The 20,285-nt window shown below is 46.1% G+C and overlaps 1 protein-coding gene across 1 annotated transcript in view; it reads right to left on the bottom strand.

Annotated features, from left to right (window-relative positions):
- The window catches only part of LOC144763080 (uncharacterized), a 397,233-nt gene that overhangs the window by 94,529 nt on the left and 282,419 nt on the right, over positions 1–20,285 (bottom strand). The window contains exon 8 of the mRNA XM_078648381.1: positions 2,175–2,387. Coding sequence (XP_078504507.1) covers positions 2,175–2,387 — 213 coding nt within the window. The remainder of the gene's footprint in view (positions 1–2,174; positions 2,388–20,285) is intronic.

Below are 20,285 nucleotides of genomic sequence, written 5' to 3'. Positions count from 1 at the left end.
GGCTGGTCATGGCAGAAAGACCCAAGGAACATACTGTGGCTCTACTCTCCAGAAAATCATCAGGCACAGCCAGTAAACCCTGAGCTTCAGTGTCATAAAGGACATGAGAGTAATGGAGAACATCTGCTTTCCAAACATCTGTTCCTTAGGGTTCTTGATCAGGCGGAGTGGAAGGAAAAGCATTGCGATTTACTTTGCTGGACGATTGTACCACCAAGCTCTCTGGCATCAGATGTTTGAAGGTTGGGGCATTTGAAGCACAATGATGGCGACGAGCGACTTACGTATTAAGAGGCAAACCTAAACATGGTTTGGACCCAGTCCCTAAAAGGGTGCCCATGATGGCCTCATAAAATGGTGACAGAGGCTCTGTAGTGGTGTGACCTGATTGAAGTACCTCAGTGAAAACATTATACTTCACCTGCATAGTGGGATGCTGTAAGTCTAGACCTTTTGTTGCCCTTTGCATAACAACTGCAAAGGAGCCGCCTTCCTCCATAGCAGGACCAGGGGGAGGACGAAAGCAACGATCTGAAGAGGTACTCAGAACACTGGCAACTTGGAGTTCTTCATATCAGTTTCCTCATCACATTGTGGAACATATTTGTCCCCTTTATTGTAATTTCTACTATCCAAGTCAGTGTTAAAAAAGAGTGTAAAGTTTGGGACCTAGTACGTGGTAAGGGCAAAGTGTTGGAATCTGAAGGATTGCACATTGGTTGCATGCTGTTTGGAGGCATGCACAATCTTGGATGTGGAAGATTCAGCTCGAAGTCTAACAGCACGATGGGCTGCACAACATCCTCCATTGTCTATAGCGTAGGGATCAATGTCGAGGGATCCAGCACAAGGTATGCCATGGAGACTGACGTCGGCAGTGGAATCGGTGCTGCACTAGAGTCTGGTTCAAGGGACACAGATAGTGCTGAGGGCAGACCCACTGGTGGAAGTCTGACTGGAGGAAAGATTGTCTATGGTTTAATCCCAATGGATTTAAGTGGCTTTTTTGAGGGAGTTGTTAACTCTTCTGGATTAGTCCAGAAGCAACCAAGACCCATCCCTAGGAACCATTGTCCAATATGTCTAAACCATGTGAAGGAAATATTCTTATCAGGAGTAGCAGTTCCTTCAGAGCGTTTCTATAAGGCAATGGCACAAGGAAGTGAGAACCAAACAGGTATGGTCTCAGCTTCTTCGGGGACCAAATCACAGCAAAGGCTTCCCTCTCAATAGCACTCCAATGCTGCTCTCTGCGGAAAAGCCAACTAGTTATAACAGGTTGGTTGTGGACATCATCATTGGTCTGGGATAGGACCACTCCTATCCCATGTTCAGTGGCATCTGTCTACACTATGGACCATTTGGTGTAATCTGGAGATTTTATAATGTGTGCTGAGCACATTGAGTCTTTCACAGTGTTAAAAGCCGTTTCACAGCTCACTGTCCAGTTAACATTTTTGGGCAATTTCTTAGAGGTCAATTCTATGAGGGGGACCACAATAGACCCATATTCCTGCATAAACCTTCTATAGTACCCAGGCAAGCCAAGTAATGCCCTGACCTAGGTCTAGGTGGTCGGAGCTTCTCAATGTAGAATAGCCTGGATTTTGGGCTGTAGTGGCTGAACTTGGTCTCCACCCACAAGGTTGCCCAAGTATACTACCTTGCCCAGCCCTATCTGGCACTTGCTTGCCTGGATAGTGAGGCGTGTACTCCGCAGAGACTTCAGGACCTTTTGCAGGTTTATCAGGTGGAGCTAAAGTCAGCAATATCATCCTGATAAGCTGTACTATAGTATTCCAATCCAGTAAGGACTTTATTCACCAGCCTTTGTTTGAAAGGTGGCATGGGCATTTTTCAAACAAAAGGGCATCATAGTGAACCGGAAGGGCCCATCTGGATTGGAGAATGCTGATTTTTCTTTTGCTCCAGAGGGCAGACCTGCCTGCCATACCCTGATGTCAGATCAAAGATACTCAGATATGTATTTGCCCCCAACCTCTCAATCAGCTCATCAGTTCTAAGAAGTGGATGTGCATCTGTTTTTGTGACTGCACACAAAACCTCATTTATTTATTTCCATCCTTGGTCTGAGGCTTGGGGACTAATACAACTGGACTGACCCAGGGGCTCTCTGAGGACTCAATGACACTCAACTCCAACATCTTACTTACCTCAGCTTTGATGATTTCCTTGACATGGTCAGACTTCCTGTATATTTTGCTTTCGACAGGTAGGATGTCACCAATGCCCACATCATGTGTACACCAGTTGGTCTGACCAGTGGTCAAGGAAAAGAGCTCAGCAAACTGATTGAGGACTTGCCGGTAATAAGTGAGTGAGGGCAGTGAAGGTGTCCGAAAAGACCACTCCATCAACTGACGCATCTTCAAGGTAGTGGGAAAGGAGATCAGGAATTATCTCATTCTCTGCCTCTTGTTCCTCATCTGTAAACACCAGCAAGGTCACGTCAGCCCTGTCATTTGTATGACTTAATGAGATTTACATGTATAACCCTCTTGGGATTTCTACATGTGACAGGGACAGATAGGTAGGTGACCTCTCCTTTTTTTCAAAAATAGGGTAGAGCACAGTCCATTTGTCCTGGAAAGCCCTAGTTGCCACATGCTCCAAAAACCATACCTTTCACCTTGGTTGGAACTCCACGATGGCACAATTTTCATCATGCCAGAGCTTCTAGAGCTCTTGGCTGGCCTCAAGGCTTTTGTTTGCTTTTTTCATGTTTTAAGCCATCCTTGAACAACGGCTAAGCACATAATCTACAATGTCTTCCTTTGGTTCCTGGAGGGGTCTCTCCCATCCTTCCTTGACAAGGCAGAGGGGCCCTCTTAGAAGGTGTCCAAACAAAAGTTCAAAGGAGGAAAACCCTACTCCCTTATGTGGTACCTCTATGTAAGCAAAAAAAGGCAAGTTAGTAAAACTTCCCAGCTCCTTCTGGGATTTTCAGGGAGTCTACAAATCCTGCCTTTTATGGTCTTGTTAAATCTTTCAACAAGCCCATGCTTCTGTGGATGGTATGCTGTTGGAACCTATAGGTCACCTCACACTCAGCCAACATTTGTTATGTAAGTATAAAGACATGAAGGTTGTACCACTGTCTGATACTCCCTCCTTAAGAATGCCACGCCTAGCAAAAATATCAAGAAGGGTCTTGGCCACTGCAAGTGCAATGTTGGTCCTTAGGGGAATTGCTTCAGTGTACCTGGTGGCATGATCCACTACCACCAGAATACATTTATTCCCTGATGATGCAGGAGAGCCAAGGGGACCAGCAATGTCAATCCCTACCATTTCAAAGGGTACTCCAACCACTGGAAGTGGAATTAAGAGGTCCTTCAGGTGGTTACCTGTCTTGCCACTGGCCTGACAGGTGGCACAGGAATTGTAAAACTCCTTCACCTTCTGGGAAATTCCTGGCCAGTAGAAGTGGCTGACTAATCTACTCCAGGTTTTTGCCTGGCCAAGATTACCATCTAGGGAAATGTCATGGGCCAATGTTAGGAGAAACTCTCTAAACCTCTGAGGCACTACCACTCTCCTAGCGCTACCTGTTTTGCGGTCTGGCCTCAATTTATAGGAGGCTCTCCTCCCAATAGGTCCTGTGGGAACCACTGACGCTTCCCTCTTCTGATCAGCAGGTTGCTGTCTCAAGTTTCCCACACTTCCTGCTCTTTCTCTTAAAATGTTGGTGCATAATTTCAGGCTCCAACACTTTTTTTCCACCCTGGGTTTTGCTTCGTGCTCTGGTTTTTACACACACCCATTCTGGTATTTCAAACATTGCTGCATTGGCTTTCCTCTCTACCCCAGCCCATGCTGAGTACTCCGTATCGTTTCCAAGCAGACACTGTACAGGGATAGCAGATGACACCACTAACCTTTTGGGGGCACTAAACCCTACCCAACGGTCACCAATAGCATTGGATGTTCCTTTGCCTGATAAATAGCGTTGTGGACTGTACAAGTCTAGCCAATGAGATATTGGTCTGGGGACACCAGTGTCACTCAGGGCTGCCACCTTAATCCCATTGATATGTGGCTCTTGTCGATATCTCTCCAGGTTACAGGCCAGACAGCCAGGGTAGCTACAACCACCCCTCCATCTCAGACTAGAGGTGCTTCAGTGAGAACCTTGACATAGTCAGGGCTCACCCATGATCCCATCTGGAGACTCACAATTGCATTTACTGCAGGTGTGCTAGAGGCATTCTTTTTGTTTTTACAGCTAGGGTCTCCATTTCGGTGTCCAAGTGCCTCACAGTAATGACACCAAGTCTTTTGGGATCCTGGTGCTTACCCTGGTACCAACCCTTGGGCTGTGAATACTTTCTGGACCTACCCACCTGAGCAGGGTTTTGGGGGCCTGAGGAAGACTCATTTTTGTTTTTCTCTTTTTAGTCACCATCTTTCTCTTGAGGGGTCTTATTGGCCTCTACTTTTTGATCAACCTCACCAGTCATAGTTTTAGCACCCTTGCTTTGACCCAGTGGTCTGCCTTCTTCCCAACTGTAATGGAGAAAGTGGACCTACGTCTACTAGATGCTGATGTAACTTCTCATTGTAACAACTACTTAGAAGAATCTCCATCATAAATAAATGGTAAACCCCTTCATAGTCATTCACATTTGTACCTGTTAACCACCTACCTAGTGCTTTCAGTCAAAAGGCAACACATTCCACTCACGTCTGACTGGGTTTTTTTGAGTTTTTTTTTTGTAAATACGTTTTATTGAGAGAATAAAGACAAAATTAAGCAGTGCATAACAGAAAAGAGATGTAAGAAATAACAAAGGGGCACATGTATCATCACCATCACCATCATTTGCGTTTCCCTAATAGCGATTTTTTAGAAATCGCTATTTGGGAATTGCAAATTGGGATGTGTGTAGAAATTCGCTATTTTTTAGCAATTTCTTAAAATTGCTTAATTGCGATTAGCTAATTGCTAATCGCAATTAAGGAATAATTTCCCATTAATTTCTATGGGCCAGGATGCCCATAGGAAGGAATGGGAAGGTATTCTCAATTTGCGATTCGCAATTTGCTAATTGCAAATTGAGAATAATTTCAAGGGTGCAGGGGTGTCCTAAGGACACCCTGCTGCACCCGTGAAATTGACATGTGTGCGCATATGGCGCACATACATGCCCTAAGGGCATGTATGAGCGCCACATGGCACCTTTACAAATGCCAAAAAGTGCATTTGTAAAAGAATTTGCAAATTACCACCAACTACAAGTTGGTGGTAATTAGCTGATCTATTGAGTGGAGAGGTGTGGTGCAGCAGCCAGGTCAGCTGACTTTGGAGCACAGGGTTCACGGTTCGAACCCCGGCGGCAGCTGAGCTCAGCTCAGCACCATGTGACTCTGGGCAATAGCTCACTTAATTTCCATAATGGCCCCCAGCACCTTGAGACCCGTAAGGGTGAGTAATTCGCACTTTACAAATGCAGATTTACATTTACATCTATTTGGCAGAGAAGCTTTCATCTCCATTTTCATTGTTGAGCGCCCCACTGGGCCCTCGCCCTAACCCTGGCTGCCCCCATAGACCTATAATTGCACGACTGCTAAATTTCTGCGACAGGACCACCGTGCTGCGACTAGCAAGGGAAAAGGGCTCACTAAGCTGGCAGGGTTCTAAGCTATCATTGTACCCAGATTTTACAATTATGGTGCAAGAGGCGAGGTGTAAATATAACGGTGTGAAGGCGATGCTAGGCAATTTGGGCCTGTGATATGGGCTTTTATACCCGGCACGTCTTCGTGTTGATATTGAGGGCAGGTCCCAAATATTCGAGTCCCCTTTAGCAGTACAAGGATTTTGTAGAGGCTACAAGGGTGGCGGGCAGCGTGGTAGCAAAGATGCAGTGGAATCCTCCCCCCTACATAGTGGCTCTGTTGCCAGTGTGGAGCTTTTCTCTACTGAATAATACAGGCGCAGGAGTGTGGCCTTTGGTATCTCTCTACAAGATGTAGCTGCGCTATCTTAATTTATGGACTGTCCTTCAACTTATTAGATAATCATTAGATCGGGTATACGGAGTGGCGTTGCCACCCTCCCCTATGTTTATTACACATTTGTGTACGATGTTGATAATTTGTTTGGATACTTCTCTCTCTACAGTGTTGAATGGTTTGTTTGGGGTAGCTCACAGTAGGCTTACTCGGGATGTTCCCTGCTTCAGGGTGTGCAAGGATGGGAGTGGGCTGGGGGGAGAGGGTTTACCATATTCCTGGCTATATTTGCTGCCGCTCCATTTCATTAGTTGTACACTTTGCCCAGTTAATACCGCCAAAAATCAGAATGCAATGTTTAACAGAACAATATGCCTTCTATAGATGATTTACCTAAATCTTCCAACCTTAAAATTATCACTTGAATGATAGGGGGTTGAACAATGCAAAAAAAAAGGAAGGAATGTTGTGCAATATCTAGAGAGTCATGGGATTGATATTGCATGTCTGCAAGCGACTCACCTCCCTAGAACAGAGGTTACTTTGCTTCTACTTGGGGTCCACATAGATATTTCGCTGGGTTCAGCATCTATGCTCGTGGTACAGCGATTTTAACACACAAACGCTTGCCATTTCACCTACATGAGTACATAATGATACAGAGGGCCACTACACCATGGTAACGGGACAAAATAATGGGCCACCATGTAGCCCTACTGAACATATACGCTTCTAACCTAGGGGCCGATTAGGATGGCGGTGAGTCCGCATTCTCCGGGCCGGCGGAAGCCACCGCCGGCCTGGAGGATGCGGATTCACCGCCTTGGTTTGTGAAAACATCACCCGCCACATTACGATGGCGGTGGGATCAGGGGCGGATGGCAAGTCCGTCCGCCGCTGATCCGCGGTGGTTATTCGCAGATATGGTGGCGGTGTCTGCAAGACACCGCCAGCCATATCACGATGCAGGCAGAAAAATGCTTTTCCACGGCGGCTTTTCCGCCGTGGAAAAGCATGTGGTCTGTTGGTTTTAGGGGCCCGTTGCAAGCCCCCAGGGTGTTGGTGGGTGCACATGGGGGGTACCTATGGTACCCCCCTGCTTTGGCATGCACAAGGTGGCAGGCACCACGCGGTGCCTGCGAAGTTGTGCATGCCAAAGGTAAACATGCATATTTTACATTGCGGCGGGTGCTGCTTAAAGCAGCACCCGCCACTATGTAAAATATATACGGTATGTGACCGCCAGGGTGGCGGTCACATCCTAATTGCAACAGAGGGACCGCCGCGGCCCCTGCGGTCGGTCCCTCCACCTCGGGGTGGCGGACAGACGCAGGTCCGTCCACCATTCTAATCGGCCCCCTAGATTGTCAGGAGTATTTTCATGACGTTCATTTCCACTTTCTGCAAATGGAGGAAGAGTTTATATACATGGGGGAAGATTTCAATTTACGAATTGACCCAAAACTAGACAGCTCTTCCGTTTCCTCAGATGCTAAGCCACGAGCGTGCCAAGCTCTGTTAGAGCCTTGCGATTCAATTGGACTGTTAGATATTTGGTGACGACGACATCAGACCATCGCCGCCTACACACATTATGCCGCCTAGTATGACACCTGGAGCCGTTTAGATGGTTGGTAAATTACTTCAAATTTGTCTACTTGGTACAAAGGTATTAAATTAAACTACTCCCCAGAACGTATTCGGACCACGACCAGGTGCTTTTGGAGCTGCTGGTCCCTAGGCCTAAATGGGTGGAAAGACAGTGGAGATTCCCTGGACGGGCACTGCTAGATGGTCTCTTTCGAGCAGAGCTACAGGTAGCTGTTGAAGAATATTTTGAATTAAACATGGGCTCAGTTGCCACTTGGGTGACACTCTGGGAGGCTTTTGAGGCCTACCTCCTTGGTGTTTGCATTTCTAAACATGCAGGAGTAGTAAAAGGTCTCAGAGCTACGATTATGAGCATTGAGCGAAAATTAGAAAACCTAGATAGTGAGCAGGCTGCCCGACCTGTCACCACACGATATGGCACTAGATTGACCCTACTGACTGAATTTAGGGAGGCCACAGAAAGGGAAACTATTTTATTAACCAAATACAGTAACGCCCGGCGATATGGAGAGGGGGATAGGCCAGGGCGGACGTTGGCCAGGCTGTTGAAACCCCACACTAGAAGCGCCTATAACACTGAGATTCGCACCCCTGTAGGAAAGATTCTTACAAGCACAAAGGAAATACGAGATGATTTTTTATCATACTACATAAACCTGCACACTTCACGGAGGGAAGATGATGGCTCTGTACAAACAACCTACCTGGCAGAGATTGCGGTGGTCTGGCTAGAAAGATTTATGCAGAGTTCCTTGCGGAACCCTGTTCTAAAGAGGAAATCGCCAGCACAATAGACGCGATCAATGGATCCAGGACCCACTGACAAGATGGATTTTCTTGAGATTTTTATAAGGCTTATAAAGACCTATTGGTACCACATTTGCTTGAAGTTTATAATGAAGCCTTGGAACAAGGCGAACTACCCCCCACACTACGGGAAGCAATAATTAAACTACTTCCCAAGCCGGGTAAAGATCTGTCGTCACGTGGAGCATATCGGCCTTTCTCACTCCTGAACTTAGATTATAAAATCTTGGCCAAAATGATTGCATCGCATCTAGCCCTGTTATGAGACCGGATAATTTCCCCAGCTCGATCTGCTTTCATTCCCCTTAGATCGACTGCCCTGAATCTGAGGACACTATTTGTTGTCCTGCATAGAATTTCAACGGAGGTGCCTGCTGCCATGATATTACTTGACTCCGGCCTTTGATTCTCTGGTATGGCCTTTTTTCCTGGCAGTGATGCGCAAAATGGGCATTCCAAAGGGTTTTACAGCTCTCACTGCGCTCCTATTCCAGAACCCCACTGCTAGGCTCCTCTTGAACGGTACTTTGTCGCAGTCTTTCTGCCTTTCTCGGGGCACCACACAAGGGTGTCTGCTTCCCCGCTACTTTTTATTTTCGCAATGGACCCACTGGTTAGGCACTTTCAAGAACATCATCTTCATAGATGACTACAGTTCAAGACCGGCCCTTTGCTTGTGTCTCTCTACACGGATGATATTATACTTTATGTACACACCCCGGAGGAGAACCTTGAACCACTCATCAGGGAGATCAATCGTTCTGGGTTGCATTCTGGCTTGGGGATCAATTGGGAGAAATCTATGATTTTTCCGATCACTCCTGTCATCAAGTGATGGGACTGTGGGTTCCCTCTTGACTGGTGCTCCGACTCGACGCGGTATCTAGGGCTACATATCCATACAGATGCAGACCAGATAATTATACTGAATTATGGTCCCGTGATGCATACTCTAGAAGGGCAAATGGAAAGATGGCTTAATATTCCGATTCCCAACAGCTTTTTTCTTAAACTACGATCTCATTTGATTCGCTTAACTTGGGGTGGCAGGAATCCCAGGGTCAGCTGGGACGCTATGACATTGCCTTATGCCAGGGGAGGTTTTGGGGTTTCAAACTTTCACATGTATTACCTGGTACCATCCGGATGCTAGATTGCCCCACTCAAGACCTGAGGCTGAACTGGTGTTGCCTGCGAAACTTCACACAGTATTACCTCAGGGACTTTCAAGAGACCCTAGAGACATTGAAACCATTTCCACGACCAGCTGGGCCTAGCGAAAATTGGTTAGACTCACAACCGCGAATATACCATATGGTGCCCATTATGACTGAATATATAGTGCAGCTCACTCGAACCACATTTACAATCAGCAAGATTGGCGACCTATTTCCAGACAGCCATGTCTTTGACTGAGACGAGGAGGATAGATTTAGTGAAGGTATGTTGATGGACAAATTCATCATTCGACAAGTGCGAAGCGCGCTTAAGGCTACATTTACAGACTTTCCCTTGGCACCAGCTGACTTCGGCCTGTTAACTACTGTAATTTCGTCCCCGGGTAGTGCTTGACTGGTTTAGAAAATGTATAGTTCATGCATGACACTAGTTCCTGGAAAGGACACCAAGATCAGAAAGGCTTGCGAAAGGGATTTGGGGCATCCTATTCCAGACACAAACTGGCACTTTAGCTGTGCACAAATTAAGGAAGTTTCCTTAAACAGCAGACACCGGTTATTACACTTTAAATTCTTTTGGAGGGGCAACATGTCCACAGAAAAAATACATACAATCGATGCTAGCAGGCCACACCACACGCATGTTAAAGTGTGCCATGACACATGCAGACTTTGTACACTTAGGGGTCGATTAGGATCGCGGACGGACTTGAGTCCGTCTTCGACCCCAGAGGAGGAGGGAACGTCCGCATGGGCTGCGGCGTTCCCTCCGTGCCAATTAGGATGTGACCGCCAGGGTGGCGGTCACATCCTCTATCTTTAACATTGCGTCGGGTGCAGCTTCAAGCTGCACCCGCCGCAATGTTAAAAATACATGCATCGCATTTGCGTGCACAAAGCGGCAGGCACCGCGCGGTGCCTGCTGCTTTGTGCACGCAAATGCAGGGGGGCACCACAGGTACCCCCCATGTGCACCCCCCACACCCCTTTCACCAAGGGGGCCCGCAACGGGCCCCCGAAGTGAATGTTCGTATGCTTTTCCATGGCAGAAAAGCCGCTGTGGAAAAGCATATGATTTCCTCCATCTTAATATGGCTGGCGGTGTCTGATAGACACCGCCAGCCATGTTAGAGCTATTCCGTCCCGGTCGGAATGCGACCCCGGCGGAAAAGCTGCGGACGGATTTCAAGACCCACCGCCATCCTAATATGGCGGTGGGTCTTTTGAGGCTCCGCAGCAGTTTTCCCGCATCCTCCGGGCCGGCGGTGGCTTCCGCCGGCCCGGAGGATGCAGGAAAACCGCTATCATAATCGGCCCCTTAGTTTGGAACTGCTCAAAGATTGGGGCATATTGGCATTCGATTTGCACTGAATTAGCTAAGATGATTGATTTTATTTTATTTATTCATTTTTGGCATTTGTACAGCGCTTTGTTATCCGTAGGTGTCCTGGCGCTAAGTGTTACTCCTGAGATAGAGGCAGGTTCGGGAATCAGATGGTAAACAACCATGTCTTTAATGCTTTTCTAAAGGCCATGAGGTCCGTCAGTTTTCTGAGGGCGTGGAGCAAGGTATCCCAATCTTTGGCTGCGCCCAGCACAAAGCTTCTGCCTCCCCACCGTGCCCTCTTAAAACGAGGCATCACTATCAACCCCATGTCAGCTGATCTAAGATTTCTCATCGGACGGTACCAATAAAAGTGTCGCCGAAAGAATAAAGGTCCCTTGCCTTGTAAGGACTTGAATACTAGGCATAGGGCTTTAAAGAGAATTCTCTTTCGTATTGGAAGCCAGTGCAACTTGACCAGCTCCTGAGACACGGAAACAAATTTAGGGATCCCCAAAATGAGCCTTGCAGCCGCGTTTTGAAGTACCTGCAATTTGTTAAGTACCCCCTGTTGGGCACCAACAAATAAACCATTGCAGTAATCCAACTTTGCCATGACCAGCATTGTGACCACTGTTGTCCTGTCACTGTCAGGGATAAATGGAAGAATCTTGCGGATGGATTTAAGCAGGTAAGCCACCGAGGAGGATAAAGCACTGACCTGGGGACGGAAGGTAAGTTGATCATCGATCAACACCCCCAGATTTTTCACCTTCGCGATGGGGATATGGCTCTCTCACCGGAGTCTGCATTATTGGGCTGTGTACTAAGTTTCCCTAAGACTGTTCGAAAATCTACTGTAATGGATTTCCTGATATTGCCCTTAAATGGGGCTGCAGGGCCCCTCCCACGACCAAGGCCTGGCTCCAGAGTTTAGCCTACTGTAACACGAATAGTGATCTGTACAAGACAACATACCTGCAGCGTCATTTCCAAAGGCTATTTAGGGCCCCTTCAAAGTCTATTTAGAGGACATGAACACCACCCCCACTTCACAACCCCCGGACTAGCTGTTCCCCACAGGAGTGGGCTGACACACTGCAGGGTGGGCATACGCCTCTCAGATGCACCCATTGTTATGTATATTTCATCTTAAGGGGGGGGTTTGACCTTCTTAGATTATAGATGATTATTGTGGGGTTGGAAAGCATTGAGTGGGTGTTCTGGTTACATAGATATGCTCAACACTATACCCCAGCACACGTAAGTTTAAAAGAGATCTTTTCAGAATTTATTAGCACACAAAACAAACATGTCTATTGGCCGATTTTTCTTCTTTTTAATCAGTCTTCATGTTGCTAGAAGCTCAAATGTTCTCAAGCCAACACGTGTTTCGTCGCCTCTGTAAGTTAGTACATGCAACTTGTTCATGCTAGGTAAAACATATATATACACATTATGAGACCTCGCATTATTTTTTTTAAAAAGACACACAAAAGCATCAATTTGTTTACACACACAAACAAATGTGCTCCCAGGGGAAAGTCTGTGTACTGAACATTCGTGCATCTCTTTGCACATTCAAATATAAGTCTGTACATGCATACAGACTCCTGAGTTGTAAGTGGCAATTTTTCGGTGCAAATTTTAAAACGATACAAGGTTGTGTGGATTCCCACAAATACATTAATTGGTATTCTTAGTAAAAGTAGTACACGTGACATTGTTCAGTTACGTGCTGGTAAGTAATTCTATGTGTAGTTTTCCACCTTGCTGTCACCAGAAAACAAACCTATGTCATCCAGTGACAAACCTGTATGTCTCCACCTTAATCTCCCTAGTAAAGAAAAACACTCCAGTGACTCGTCAAAGAAATATTAATCCAGAGTTCCTATTACTAACCTGAACGTTTTTGCAGTATTATAGTCTGTGAACACAAAAATAAGAACCATCTGTATACTAATCTGTTCTCTAAATGTGCCATTAACAGAAAACATGCTTAGTTCTGTTACCAAATATGCATTAGTAGCCCATTGGTACATACTTCTGATGTGGCGATGCAAAGCCGGTTGGAGGGTGGGGGAGACAATCTTGGCAAATGTATTCAATGTTCATTGTATGATTCAACATGGAGTTACCTACTGGGGTGCGGCAATGTACTACATATGTGAATGCTGTGACTTTTTGTATTATGGAAATGGAAATTAAAGTTTAAAAATAAATGTACAGGAAGCCAGCATAATCAAGTGTAAGTGGTATATTCAAGACACGGTCCGAGTAGGCCCCATAGGTACTGCAGTGTTGCATGAGCAGGTGGCACAGGCCCCAGTGGAAGATACAGAGGTGTTACATTCCCTATGAAGTGGGGCGAGCCGTTTTCAGCATTGTCTTCAGAAGACAAGAGACGTTTATGGTTTACTGATGGCTCAGCCAGGTATGTGGGGACTAAGAGGCATTGGAAAGCAGTGTCGTACAATCCTGTGCCCTAGAAATTGTTAACTACTACCAGAGAGGGAACGGGTAGCCAGTTTACAGGACTGTATGCTGTTTCAAGCTTTGAAACAAGAATTACATGGGAAGTGTTATATTTACACTGATTCATGGTCTACTGCCAATGAGTTGGCTACCTCGCTCCCCCCATGGCATGCCCATAATTGGATGATACATTCAAAAGAGGTGTGGGGTAAGGAGTTGTGGCAAGAGATCTGGGAAATGATACCGCAAAACACAGTTACTGTATATCACGTAGATTAGATGCTCACTGCCCAATAGACATTAGAACGGTGGTGTAATTCCATTGCAGATGAAAAAGTTAACAGTTTGGAGGCCAAGGTGGCGACATAGGATTCTGATTTGGTGGGCATGGGTAAGTGGGTGCACCAAAAATGTGGACACCTGGGAGAGAAATCCACTAACAGGTGGGCAGATGCATATTCGCCCATATTTGATCAAAACTGGGATTATGCAATATCCCATGAGTCAGCATACAGAACACAGACCAGTCTCACAGGTGGTGAAAGGTCAGCTAGGTAGGGGAAACCTGCCAGGACAGATTGACTGCATTGGCCCAATGATAATTAGTGAGGGTTGTCAGCATGCATGTACAGTGGTGGATATATACTCTGGCTACTTGATAGCCTGTCTGTGTAAACGTGCCATGCAGCAGAATTCTTTGAAAACATTAAATTGACTCTTTCTGTATTATGGTATTCCATTGCAGATCCAAAGTGACGATGCTTCTCATTTCAAAGGCACATTGGTGCAGGAATATTGTGCACAACACAACAAGGAGTGGAATTATCATATCCCTTACTACCCACAAGCTGCCGGTCTTATTGAAAAGACAAACAGATTGCTGAAAGCTCAGCTGAAAAAATTGTTGGATGGGTCATCAAAAGGTTGGAGAGATAACTTGCATGATGCATTGTTAATTTTGAACAACAGGCCTTTGACAAATACAGAAACGTCATTAATGTGAATGTTGACAACAGCTTTGCAGTGGCCCTCAACACTATCTAGTACTGGAGACAACTCCTGAGGCCTAAGATCCATATCGGGTCACCCCAGATATGGTGTTGATTTAAATGCTTTACCGTTGTACAGACTGAAATCCAGAGATATAGCTTTAATTGAAACTGGTGTTGGAATTCATTTTACCCCTGGGCTTTATCTAATGATTGACCCTCATGTTGAACTTGCCTTAAAAGGCATTACAATTCTGGGAGGGTAATAGTCAATGATTACCAAGGAGAGATAAAAGTGGTACTGTTAAACAGTGGAGACACTGATTTACTTGTGCAACCTGGGGATCGAGTTGCTCAAATTATCATCATGCCAGTTTATGGAGGAATTGAAGGGGACTGCCCTGCCCTTTCTTACTGTACGAGGAAAGGGAGGGGTTGGCTCCACTGATAAGAATCCAGGAGCCAAAGTATGCGTTGAATCCCCCTACACCCCCACCCCCAAACCTGCTTAAATTATAACCACCAAAAAAGACAACATTCTAATTGTAATTAGACCTGGAGAGGAGAAATGGGAACATTTACCTGCTGATAACTGTTATTTGCAAGTATATTAATGCTTGTTTGTTCAGGCATGTGTTGAGGGGACTGGCAGGGTCCAGTGAGGCTCATTGCCAAGGGACTCAACTGCCAGTATCAAGTAAGAACATGATTACAGCAGCCAGGGAACATGTGGACATATCTGGCACATAATGTCCTCAATATATCCCATTTCTACATGAAGAACATTAGGAACACCCTTGACGTTATCTCTACTTGCTTAGTTGCAACTCCTACTCCTGTTGAAATTCTATTACATATGTTTAATGCTGACAATGCAGATGAGGTGGGGGGAGGGGTGATGTTAGAACCCACCTCCCTGTGCATGAATATTGCAGATTTCACTATGAGGTAACAGGATATCCGTGGTAAAAACATGACCCATATCATAACATTCAATATCTCTATTGCAGACGCTTGTTAACCCTTTGACCGCGGCGCAAATTCGACCTCGGTGCTGGGGAAATAATAAGTGGGCGGGGTTTGGACGGCCCCCGGCCATTCTCCGTAGACGCCCACTGTGAAGTGAGATGGCCTGGGGCCGCCCGACACATGCATGGGGTTAAAGCCCTACATGTGGTCCTGCTAAAATAGGTAAGTGTCAGCAGGTAAAGCTTAATGGTTCTATGAGTAAGAGAGCAACATACCTTGAGTCCATTAAGGAGCCATAGTTGGTCTACCACAGTAAATAGCAATATGTCTTGTAAACACTTAGGGGGCCATTAGGATGGTGGGCGGACTTTGCTCGCGGAGCATATCGGCCTTTCTCACTCCTGAACTTAGATTATAAAATCTTGGCCAAAATGATTGCATCGCATCTAGCCCTGTTATGAGACCGGATAATTTCCCCAGCTCGATCTGCTTTCATTCCCCTTAGATCGACTACCCTGAATCTGAGGACACTATTTGTTGTCCTGCATAGAATTTCAACGGAGGTGCCTGCTGCCATGATATTACTTGACTCCGGCCTTCAATTCTCTGGTATGGCCTTTTTTCCTGGCAGTGATGCGCAAAATGGGCATTCCAAAGGGTTTTATAGCTCTCACTGCGCTCCTATTCCAGAACCCCACTGCTAGGCTCCTCTTGAACGGTACTTTGTCGCAGTCTTTCTGCCTTTCTCGGGGCACCACACAAGGGTGTCTGCTTCCCCGCTACTTTTTATTATCGCAATGGACCCACTGGCTAGGCACTTTCAAGAACATCATCTTCATAGATGACTACAGTTCAAGACCGGCCCTTTGCTTGTGTCTCTCTACACGGATGATATTATACTTTATGTACACACCCCGGAGGAGAACCTTGAACCACTCATCAGGGAGATCATTCGTTCTGGGTTGCATTCTGGCTTGGGGATCAATTGGGAGAAATCTATGATTTTTCCGATCACTCCTGTCATCAAGTGATGGGACTGTGGGTTGCCTCTTGACTGGTGCTCCGACTCGACGCGGTATCTAGGGCTACATATCCATACAGATGCAGACCAGATAATTATACTGAATTATGGTCCCGTGATGCATACTGTAGAAGGGCAAGTGGAAAGATGGCTTTATATTCCGATTCCCAACAGCTTTTTTCTTAAACTACGATCTCATTTGATTCGCTTAACTTGGGGTGGCAGGAATCCCAGGGTCAGCTGGGACGCTAGGACATTGCCTTATGCCAGGGGAGGTTTTGGGGTTTCGAACTTTCACATGTATTACCTGGTACCATCCGGATGCTAGATTGCCCCACTCAAGACCTGAGGCTGAACTGGTGTTGCCTGCGAAACTTCACACAGTATTACCTCAGGGACTTTCAAGAGACCCTAGAGACATTGAAACCATTTCCACGACCAGCTGGGCCTAGCGAAAATTGGTTAGACTCACAACCGCGAATATACCATATGATCCCCATTATGACTGAATATATAGTGCAGCTCACTCGAACCACATTTACAATCAGCAAGATTGGCGACCTATTTCCAGACAGCCATGTCTTTGACTGAGACGAGGAGGATAGATTTAGTGAAGGTATGTTGATGGACAAATTTATCATTCGACAAGTGCGAAGCGCGCTTAAGGCTACATTTACAGAATTTCCCTTGGCACCACCTGACTTCGGCCTGTTAACTACTGTAATTTCGTCCCCGGGTAGTGCTTGACTGGTTTAGAAAATGTATAGTTCATGCATGACACTAGTTCCTGGAAAGGACACCAAGATCAGAAAGGCTTGCGAAAGGGATTTGGGGCATCCTATTCCAGACACAAACTGGCACTTTAGCTGTGCACAAATTAAGGAAGTTTCCTTAAACAGCAGACACCGGTTATTACACTTTAAATTCTTTTGGAGGGGCAACATGTCCACAGAAAAAATACATACAATCGATGCTAGCAGGCCACACCACACGCATGTTAAAGTGTGCCACGACACATGCAGACTTTGCACACTTAGGGGTCGATTAGGATCGCGGACGGACTTGAGTCCGTCTTCGACCCCAGAGGAGGAGGGAACGTCCGCATGGGCTGCGGCGTTCCCTCCGTGCCAATTAGGATGTGACCGCCAGGGTGGCGGTCACATCCTCTATCTTTAACATTGCGTCGGGTGCAGCTTCAAGCTGCACCCGCCGCAATGTTAAAAATACATGCATCGCATTTGTGTGCACAAAGCGGCAGGCACCGCGCGGTGCCTGCTGCTTTGTGCATGCAAATGCAGGGGGACACCACAGGTACCCCCCATGTGCACCCCCCACCCCCCCTTCACCAAGGGGGCCCGCAACGGGCCCCCGAAGTGAATGTTCGTATGCTTTTCCACGGCAGAAAAGCCGCCGTGGAAAAGCATATGATTTCCTCCATCCTAATATGGCTGGCGGTGTCTGATAGACACCGCCAGCCATGTTACAGCTTTTCCGTCGCGGTCGGAAGGCGACCCCGGCGGAAAAGCTGCGGACGGATTTCAAGACCCACCGCCATCCTAATGAGGTCTTTTGAGGCTCCGCAGCAGTTTTCCCGCATTCTCCGGGCCGGCGGTGGCTTCCGCCGGCCCGGAGGATGCAGGAAAACTGCTATCATAATCGGCCCCTTAGTTTGGAACTGCTCAAAGATTGGGGCATATTGGCATTCGATTTGCACTGAAATAGCTAAGATGATTGATTTTATTTTATTTATTTATTTTTGGCATTTGTACAGCGCTTTGATATCCGTAGGTGTCCTGGCGCTAAGTGTTACTCCTGAGATAGAGGCAGGTTCGGGAATCAGATGGTAAACAACCATGTCTTTAATGCTTTTCTAAAGGCCATGAGGTCCGTCAGTTTTCTGAGGGCGTGGGGCAAGGTATCCCAATCTTTGGCTGCGCCCAGCACAAAGCTTCTGCCTCCCCACCGTGCCCTCTTAAAACGAGGCATCACTATCAACCCCATGTCAGCTGATCTAAGATTTCTCATCGGACGGTACCAATAAAAGTGTCGCCGAAAGAATAAAGGTCCCTTGCCTTGTAAGGACTTGAATACTAGGCATAGGGCTTTAAAGAGAATTCTCTTTCGTATTGGAAGCCAGTGCAACTTGACCAGCTCCTGAGACACGGAAACAAATTTAGGGATCCCCAAAATGAGCCTTGCAGCCGCGTTTTGAAGTACCTGCAATTTGTTAAGTACCCCCTGTTGGGCACCAAGAAATAAACCATTGCAGTAATCCAACTTTGCCATGACCAGCGTTGTGACCACTGTTGTCCTGTCACTGTCAGGGATAAATGGAAGAATCTTGCGGATGGATTTAAGCAGGTAAGCCACCGAGGAGGATAAAGCACTGACCTGGGGACGGAAGGTAAGTTGATCATCGATCAACACCCCCAGATTTTTCACCTTCGCGATGGGGATATGGCTCTCTCACCGGAGTCTGCATTATTGGGCTGTGTACTAAGTTTCCCTAAGACTGTTCGAAAATCTACTGTAATGGATTTCCTGATATTGCCCTTAAATGGGGCTGCAGGGCCCCTCCCACGACCAAGGCCTGGCTCCAGAGTTTAGCCTACTGTAACACGAATAGTGATCTGTACAAAGACAACATACCTGCAGCGTCATTTCCAAAGGCTATTTAGGGCCCCTTCAAAGTCTATTTAGAGGACATGAACACCACCCCCACTTCACAACCCCCGGACTAGCTGTTCCCCACAGGAGTGGGCTGACACACTGCAGGGTGGGCATACGCCTCTCAGATGCACCCATTGTTATGTATATTTCATCTTAAGGGGGGGGTTTGACCTTCTTACATTATAGATGATTATTGTGGGGGTTGGAAAGCATTGAGTGGGTGTTCTGGTTACATAGATATGCTCAACACTATACCCCAGCACACGTAAGTTTAAAAGAGATCTTTTCAGAATTTATTAGCACACAAAACAAACATGTCTATTGGCCAATTTTTCTTTTTTTAATCAGTCTTCATGTTGCTAGAAGCTCAAATGTTCTCAAGCCAACACGTGTTTCGTCGCCTCTGTAAGTTAGTACATGCAACTTGTTCATGCTAGGTAAAACATATATATACACATTATGAGACCTCGCATTCTTTTTTTTTAAAAAGACACACAAAAGCATCAATTTGTTTACACACACAAACAAATGTGCTCCTAGGGGAAAGTCTGTGTACTGAACATTCGTGCATCTCTTTGCACATTCAAATATAAGTCTGTACATGCATACAGACTCCTGAGTTGTAAGTGGCAATTTTTGGGTGCAAATTTTAAAACGATACAAGGTTGTGTGGATTCCCACAAATACATTAATTGGTATTCTTAGTAAAAGTAGTACACGTGACATTGTTCAGTTACGTGCTGGTAAGTAATTCTATGTGTAGTTTTCCACCTTGCTGTCACCAGAAAACAAACCTATGTCACCCAGTGACAAACCTGTATGTCTCCACCTTAATCTCCCTAGTAAAGAAAAACACTCCAGTGACTCGTCAAAGAAATATTAATCCAGAGTTCCTATTACTAACCTGAACGTTTTCGCAGTATTATAGTCTGTGAACACAAAAATAAGAACCATCTGTATACTAATCTGTTCTCTAAATGTGCCATTAACAGAAAACATGCTTAGTTCTGTTACCAAATATGCATTAGTAGCCTGAAGGACTGGACTTTTAAGAACCAGCGGTGCCAGGGAACAACACCTGAAACCTTCGTAGGATACCTGTTCGGCGCACAAGTGACAGAGACACGGGACACTTCCTTCGGCGTCAAAGATCAGCGTTTATTACTGCAGGGATGCAAAAGTCATGGGAAGTACAACAGAGTGTAGGTTCCAAGAGTCTGCTTCAAATTGCAAATGTGCGTCGCTCCTTTTATACACATTTT

The sequence above is a fragment of the Lissotriton helveticus genome, chromosome 6, assembly GCF_964261635.1.
Source record: "Lissotriton helveticus chromosome 6, aLisHel1.1, whole genome shotgun sequence".
Classification (NCBI taxonomy): domain Eukaryota; kingdom Metazoa; phylum Chordata; class Amphibia; order Caudata; family Salamandridae; genus Lissotriton; species Lissotriton helveticus.
The sequence above is the reverse complement of the archived record's forward strand: the minus strand, read 5'-3'. Positions and strand labels throughout refer to the sequence as shown.